General features: G+C 36.9%; 1 protein-coding gene across 1 annotated transcript; it reads right to left on the reverse strand.

Annotated features, from left to right (window-relative positions):
* Positions 1-3,030: 3,030 nt before the first annotated feature.
* LOC139127062 (uncharacterized) lies at positions 3,031-8,536 on the reverse strand. Its single transcript, XM_070692986.1, has 7 exons — positions 8,505-8,536; positions 7,823-7,939; positions 7,331-7,456; positions 5,448-6,159; positions 4,442-4,495; positions 3,832-4,025; positions 3,031-3,106 (listed from the first exon to the last, which is right to left on the reverse strand). Exons 2-7 carry the CDS (start codon positions 7,904-7,906, stop codon positions 3,086-3,088), a joined length of 1,191 nt encoding a protein of 396 aa, XP_070549087.1. The 5' UTR covers positions 7,907-7,939; positions 8,505-8,536; the 3' UTR covers positions 3,031-3,085.
* Between the last annotated feature and the right edge of the window lie 349 nt (positions 8,537-8,885).

Raw genomic sequence — 8,885 nt, forward strand, 5'->3', positions numbered from 1 at the left:
GGACAACTTGAACTTCATAATTTGATGACATATGTCTGAAATTACGTGTGTGCAGTTTCTTCATCAGGAATGATATCAACACTGGGTGAATTGAAAGACATAGCTGTGTGAACTGTTATGAGAGAGATTTTATTGTGCCATTGTAGAGTAAAGGTGTTGTATATTTTGTCTGTTTCGTCATATTTTGAGATGTTTTGACTGGCTCATGTGCTTTAAAATATTGCCAGTATAAGAATTTAAACATATACAAGTTCTGTACAACCGTGAATGAAAAATTTCCCAGTTCAAGGAAATTTACCTGTAAGTTGAAGTTTGGCTGGGATTCTACTGAGCACTGACAGTCAGGGAAGGGATTATGTGAGATAGCACAAACCTCCCAGAAGTAAGATTTGAATGCACATCGAGTAAATACATACAATATCCCTGAATATTTATGGATGTATTATAGTAGTGAACTTGGGCAGGCATGTTGTAATCCTCTCTGAATGTCATTGTTTGGTAAATTTCCAGTCCAACTTCAACTTACAGGAAAGTTCCCTTTTAACTTGGGTATTTCACCTCACAATATATCATTTAGGGATCATGAGAGATCCGAAAGATGCGTTCACTGAGAGATTTGTGTCATCACATGTGACTCCTGAATGACATCATTGTTGGGTCGAATTGGGTCACCAGAGAAGGTCATGTGATCTCTGCACTTGTCCTGAAGAAAATGGAGTATTTGTTCTGCTTTTATAATCGCACATCGCTATTCTTCTGTGAAATAAATAAGATCAAAATGACACAAAGTTCAACCTTTCTGTTGAAAACAGAAAAATTTATCCATTCTGAAATTTTTGTCTGAAAATTTTAAAACATTATCTTTCAGAATTAAGAAAAGAAATCGGGGCTCATTGAGCAAATTTCAACATTACAGAAACAAATTACCCGATATTTACCAATATTTGAAATTCAAAATGTCCACCATCCCTGGGTTATTTCTGTAGGCGAAGATTAAATTCCAGATTTTCACAAAGCTAAGCAGGCGAAAACTTTATTCCACAATCTTTAACCCTTTGCACCCTGACCCCCTGGTACTCTATGACATCATCGGACATTTCTGTCCGAGCCGGGTTCAAAGGGTTAAAGTGAGTGCTGCAAGTGGAAGGCCTAAAGAATAATGTAAAAGACTGAGAAACAGAATAATTGTTCCCTAGGCTCCCTGAAGGACATTTCTATGTACACCAAAGAGTCCTTATGCTAAGATGTCCTCACCAGACAGATGATATTTTATTGAGCTTGTAACTTGTGATAATTTGCATAACCTGTGCAATTTTGTGTCACTCTGTGATAATTGTTTTGAATTTCTTTATTACTTCTTCTTGAAAACTTGAATATAATCTTTGTATGCAATAGAAATCAGCATGGTAATTGTATAATGAACTTGGGAATGAGCTTTGTCATAGCTACAAATGTTCTACTCCGGAATAAAAAGGACGCGATGCGTTCTACAGACTCAGTACGCCCAATAGATCACGTGATGCCGGTACAAACAAACCCACATGTGTACAAACGCGTATGGAATTACACGTACGTCTATGCGCGTTTGCGCACATGGCTTTGTTTGTACCGTGGTCGATTCGAATTCCGGGTTTGGCCTATTAACGCTGTATGATTTATAACCATAAGTAATAGCCAATGAAATTGCTTCTACTGTCGCTGATGAAATAAAAATTATGGAAGTGGGTCACAGCCGCTGTTTGATAGCATTGTATCAAAATCATGTAGAAATGTAGAGTGCAACACAGTTGTAGATGATTATTTATCAAATGAATTCGCTTGAAAAGCCCGTCTTGTATTGTGAATGCAAATTGCAAATACCTTGCCTTTTAAATAAAGAAGTGTTTGGACTCTGTATTTGGATGGTTATTTTCTGTCAAAGGGATACTACAAAGGTCATTGACCCCCACATGAAACTTGGGCCGCGATATATGTATGTATGTATGTATGATGTATGTATCACCACCATATTCATCTACTCTGCTTGTTAACTCCCTTCTGCACACTGTTCAAATTTTGCAGCAAGTGATTTTGTCGGCTGTGAATATGCAGAGTTAGATCTATGGACCATTCATTGTCAAGGCTAAGGGTCATCCCGAGGTCATATTCACCACGGTAGCACGACAAGATAGCCCTCATACTATTGAAATTGGTAGCTTGCAATGACACGGATGTTTTATTGATTAAACTTCAAAACAATGTTTTTAAAAGAAAATTCTGTAAAGTGCCCTACACCTCTGTGATACTACATAATTACTGTAACTTTTAACTTTTAATTTTTCTTTCCCGTTTTTTTTTGCTCTGAATGTCAATTTGAAGTTCTTGTTCTACTCCCAAAAGCATATTGAAACACCTAATTGACAGAATCTATATCAGTTTAGTGAGTAGCGGTGCAGATGTCACATCTTGAATATGTTGTGTGTGTTTTGCTCAGTCAATTATTGTCATCCTTTTTATGTCTACAGTTATTTTTTGTTTTTTCCTATATTTGTTTGTCTGTTTATTCTGGAGTCCCTCTGTTGACAGTAGCTTTACATCCATACTTGTCCAATAATGTTGAAGTTCGGTGACTTACGTAGATTGCTTTATTTCTTCCAAACACAAGAAATCAATCAAGTTACAAACATATGTGTATCTAATTTAAAAATAGTTTATTAAACAAAAGCAACTGGATTTCCTATATAAATATAATTACATATCAGATAAATACTTCAGATATATATACATGATGTGTGAAATACTTAATACCTTTTGTTCCAGAGATGTGGTAAATATTGTTACAAGTCCATGCTTGGTTCTACTGTTTGTGGGATAAATATAATAGAGTTCCATTGCTGCTGATCCATATAATGTTCTAATGAACTAGTCTTTCCTTCAATGAGAATGTAGACCATTTTGTGAATAGTACTGCTGTAATGCTGAGACCATGTTGACACTCAATGATACTGTAGCTTAATTTGGGATGTATATCATAGCGAAATGGTGGTAGTACTGGCCAATAGGATATTTTCAGTGAAGTTTATACGAATATCTGTATTTCCGGACATCAGTGTTCGACATCACTGTCCTGTAAAATAAGAGACAGGCAAAATGGAAAATTCTTACAAATTTACGCTATATTGTGACACAGTCATACAAGTATAAAGTAATTTGTGCCTTGAAATTGAGACCTTTTGCTCTCAGACTTTCCGTAAGGAAACTTTGAATCAATATATTGCCTTTCAAAATCAAGAATAAATATCAGGGATCACCATGCACATTTTTTACTAGAGAGACAAATTACACAAAATTTACTGACTCTTGAAATTTACAATGGCGTGAATGGCCGCCATCCTAGTTTTAACTTTATGGGAACGAATGAAATTTTCGATTTCAACAAGAATTAGCAAGTGTAAATTTTAGTTACTTCTTGACTGGCTATGAGCTTAAAAATGAGCCTAACAAGGGGTGGATCAAAATGTACCAGTAACAGTTTAGAAATCCAAATTTCTGTCCCCAAGGCCCATTCTGCCTTAGAAAGGACTTTGACTATCACCATGGCAACATGACTTTTAGGTAAAGACATCCTGTGATGAGTGTATAAAATATAATTATAAGAATATCAGAGCTATAATTAAACTTGGCACTGAGTGATGTAGATTTTCTCCACACTATAGCTCACGATCTGAAAACTTTGGGAATATCAATTACGGGAATAATTTCATTTTTATACAATGTTACTGGTTTTTACATTTTTCAAAAATGTTTGACTCCTCATGATGATAATCGTAAAAATATTGAGAGAAAACTTACATTTGCCCTGATGCACTTTGTGAACCATCTCAGAATTCGCCTGACCCTTGACCTGCGATGACGGTGTTGTTTTGGAGCTTGCTCCGGCTCAGCTTGAACACTCAGGCTGACCTTGGCTTTGTCACTCTCTGAACTCAGACTTCCAACATCAATATTGCTGGGAGAGCACAACTGTTGTTCTGACTGCAGAAAATCTGTTAAAGGTGAAAATAATACCAACATATAGTGGCAATGTATTAGTTTGACGTACTGGGTTCTTGGTCATGAAATCCAAACCAGTCGTAGACACAATTTTCAAATCAAATGTAGGCATCCCATTTCATTCATTTTCTGGGTAGAGTTTGTGTCCTTTATTACATCTCATCAAGAAGCAAATTGAACTAATATAGGATGACTGGACCAGTTAAATTTGCCCTGAAATAGTCATTCAGGTACTTTATATATGTACCAGGTACATGACACATAGCCACATAAAATCATTCTTTTGTACAAGTATAATACATTTTGATCAAATAACGAAACTGAAATTGCTTGATGACAAGGCAAGTGTTTGATGTTCTCTTTTTTAGAATTTCTCACGGAGTGAAAGAGGATCGTAACCTTTACATACCTCCTGCACCAATTTGCTTGGAATCAACAAAACGGTCTTCAAAAATGCTGACACCTGGAAATTAAAGTAACACAGTAATTATAAATGGTGAACAAAACTATTATCAACAAACAAAAATAACCTTTAGTTGTCAAAACAATTAAGATAGAATGTGCTTTAGGGACAGATATTCAGACTCTCAAACTTTTACAATTCTTTTCTGATCTACCACTTGTGGAGGCTCACCTTAAAGCTCGTGGTGTAAGAAAATTTTGACTGTCTTAGTTTTTCCAGAATTTTATTTTTCTCCATAGAGTTAACACAGGGATGGCAGCCATTTTGGATTTCGAATATCGGTAAATCTTGAGTAATGTGTTTCACCAGTAGCAAAATTTGCACAGTGACACCAAATTTTTATTCTTGATTTTGAAAGAGAATGGTTGAAAGATTAAAAAATGAGTTTTAGCCAAAGCTTAAATCTTTCTCTTTCGAGGCGCGTACTACCTTAAGTTGCCACTTTACCCTGATTGCTGGGTCAGATTATTATGGACTATTCTATGGTTGGAAATTTACTCAACTGTTTACAGTGTACTTTAATTGTTCATCGATGATTAGTATAATCATATATAACACACATCTACCTAATATAATGGGGCTATACAATTATATAATATTCATATCATACATCACGTCACATAACAATAAAGTATACACAGGTAACAGAAGATTTGGAGTACACTGTTGATAAAAGGGACCACTTGAAACTTTAATACCTTAGGGATGGACCATTTGATATCCAGGGGGGAGGGTCTGGAGGATTGATGAGGTAGCATTATTTTTTTTACCTGATCCATTGTACATTTTTTCCACTCTCCCACCTTTTTTATTTGTCAAGCGCAATTCTCTCACTGGTTTTTATTGACATTAGCTGTGAATCTTTTTTTTGGAAATCTTCCAGGACCACCACCCCATCCCCGGATATCAATCGGTCCACCCCTTATAAGGGATATAAGCAAATTAAACAAACCTGGAGCAGCCTCTTGAATTGAACCAAGTGATTCCTCGCTTGTTATGTTCTCCGCAGGACTATTTTCCATGAGTGGTACTGAGGCAGATACTGCTGGGCATTGACTAGGATCAATGCTTGTTGCATGTTGGCGATGCCATTGCCCGGAGTCACTGTTGACGGAGCTGAGAGGTGGCTGTCGGAATTGAGGCAGATCCCTGGAATCTGAACCTGATTCGGCTGAGGCAGTATCAGGATTGTAGAGGTCTTCCACACTACTGGGGTAAAACAGCATGGCTGATGAGACAGATGTCATCGACTGATTCAACGGTGTTGATGTCATTAGGAAGACCGGGCCTGTGGAACTGGGCCATAATTCATCATCATCATCGTCGTCGTCAGCACAGTCATCAGAAGATGAGTAGCTCCCAGATGAAGATGTCGAGTCAACCTGCGCTGAAGACACACTGTGCTGGTCTGCTCTATCATCTTCACTGACAACAGCAGCGTCATCTGCCCGAGTGTCTTTGCCCTCTGTCGCTTCGTCATGACCAACATCAGTGACGCTTGTTGAAGCCACGTTCTGCTCTGCTTCAACACTCGCTGTCTCAGCCTCTTCCTCCTCTGACTCCAGGTCCTGCCCACCAATGAACTTCTCCAAAGCGAACATATAATTGATGCATGCAGTCAGATCCATGTATTGGTCAATGTCATAACACTGTACTTCCATATTCTGTTGAAAATGGAAACATGGTTGTATAAATAACAAAACGTATAGTTTGATAACTGCATCATTAATGCACCGATATTCATAAGATGGAATTTACGCAATACTTAGCTGTAAAAATTTTGTTCTTATCACTTATGTCAAAGAAAGTAAGAGATTACATTATAATTTGTCATAACACCACCTTGAATTCAGATATCACAGGCATAGATTTTGCAGTTATGTTCAACTGTACATTTTCACTGGTAATATTCCAGAAGTATTCCACATATTCTACATAACTCTTGCCGCATTGAATCCAGGATCAGAAAGTTGAAGGCATTTTGTCCCATGGATTGAAACTTTTGAACACTTTTTGGAAAGTTTGCTTTTTCATGTTATATTTGCTTAAATGACAGTAATAAAAATTTGCAATTATGACTAAGAATTTGCCATTTGACAATAACTCTTTGTGTCTATTCTTATTTCAAAGACAACAGAAGAAAGCGATATTTCTGATTAAACTACGAGAAATGAAAATGAAGTTGTCCATAATAAATTTCACAGTGAATTTCCAATGAGGTTTTTATCAGAGTACAAATCACCAGTCCACACTCAGGGTGAATGGATATAGTTTAAAAGAAAGTTATTGTGTCATCATTTTGAATGATTGGCAGTCTTGAAAACAATGTCGATCTCAACATCTCGGGATTGCTCTACCGTATGAAACTATCTTTACAATAAATCACAGAGGGAATGTTTTTGAATTTTTCAGAATGTACCTCAAAGACAGATACTTTGACTCAAACTTTTGTAATTCTTTGCTGTGATACCACACATTGGGGCTCATTTTAAGGCTCGTGGTGTAAGAAAAAATTCCACTTTCTCAATTTTTTGAAAATAAAAAGAAATTAATTTTTCTTCTTACCAAGAGTTAACACAGGGATGGCAGCCATTCTGAATTTCAAATATCGGTAAATCTTGGCTAACCAATTTGTTTCTCTAGTATCAAAATTTTCACGGCGACCACTCTAATTTTATTCTTGATTTTGAAAGAGAATGATTGAAAGATTCCTAGTATAAAGTTTGAGTAAAAGTTTAAGTCTTTCACTCTCAAGGCACATACTACTTTCAATCAGATTTGCAGGATTGTACGACACACACTGTGACCAAGAATAGAGCTTGACTGTTAACTCACCTTTTTGGAATCATCTGAGATTAGCTCGAACTTCAGGTACTTCTTTTTAATCTGAATTGAATCTGGAAGATTCTGTTCCACAAGCTCTATTGCCTTGAATGGCATTGGCTTAGGACGTTTTACACTCTGTAATATGAAATCAAAAATTCACCAGTTTCTTCTCTCTGGAAAATTCGCTGACAGATCTCTCTCTCCTTATTTCTCAACAGAAGTAAATCTGCTATACTGATGCATTTGTACTTAGTGACCGGCGAAAAACCTGTTCAGATAGTAAAATATACTCGGGGTGGATAATTTAAATGAAAAGACTCACTGTAAGCTTTCTGTCATAAGTTGTCATCTTTGAGTATTCCGGAAAAAACATGTATTTCTGACATAAGTTTACGATGACTGCGCGCTTTATAGTTTATACAAAATTTACAAAAACCCAAAAAGGACATATACATGCTGCTGCAGAATTTTGGTCTTATCACATCTGCACGGTAAACTTACCAGATCTGTGACGGTGATATTGAATGGAGATACCAGCTTTATGCAGCATTTCTTCCATTTCTTCGAAAGTCTCTTCTGTTTCATTGTAATTACATCTTCATAGACAACTTTTCCAAACTGAAAAATGTGAAAAAAGGCAAGAAAATTTTGTGACCACTTCGTAACTCATTATTATACTTAGAACCCTTGAGACCTCGCCTGGCTTGGCGCAGCGATCGTGTAATTTTTGACAATGACATTTAGCTTGCTATCTGCTGCTTAGCAACCGGTAATTCTCTAACTCGGATTTGTTTATAAAAGAAGTCGACTGTATGCAAATGCGTTACAAACGTTTCTCTATTTTTTTGTTAAAATTTTCATCGGATTCTGGAATAGCAAAGGGGGCGAGTGATTCATAAACTGACGTAGACCGACCGATGTAGTCATAAAAAGTTACGAGTTGCACTTTTCACAGATTGACTGAGAAGTGCAGTGCAGCTCTCGCGTCATGACCATTTTTTGTGCGATTACACAAAACCTCAGAAAAGAAAATCACAGATGACACGCCAGACAGCGCAGCTCGAAGTAAAGAATTTTAGAGACTATTTTACAAATTCCTGAGTAAAAGGTGCTGGTGACTACTAGTCTAAGGTAGCCGTGCTACGTTTCCTATTCAAAGTCAATACGTCGAGTCATAACTTACCTCGGTACATTCGACACATTCGTATCGTTTCGAAAAAGGTATAAACCCTGTTATCAGGCTTCAGCCCCGTTTCAATAAAAACAATCGTTACATTCGCTGAACATATATCCCCAAACAACATTAAAGACATGATCGATCATTTCCATCCGTCCTGATCGACGACAATATAGTACAAACAATCAATAAAATTGTGCACCTTCAACGCACACATTAGTGACCAAAGTTTACACTGCAGACGAAAAATACAAAGGGGTTTCCCTTGTTGGAATTCAGGACAGGACGTTCCATTTGATTGCGGGATGGCACCGGGTTTTCATAAACGATTGTTGGTTTGTGATTAGTCGGGAATCCTGTACACTTGTATCGTACATCTTCTACTAA

This window comes from Ptychodera flava, unplaced genomic scaffold (assembly GCF_041260155.1).
Source record: "Ptychodera flava strain L36383 unplaced genomic scaffold, AS_Pfla_20210202 Scaffold_28__1_contigs__length_4768798_pilon, whole genome shotgun sequence".
Lineage (NCBI taxonomy): Eukaryota > Metazoa > Hemichordata > Enteropneusta > Ptychoderidae > Ptychodera > Ptychodera flava.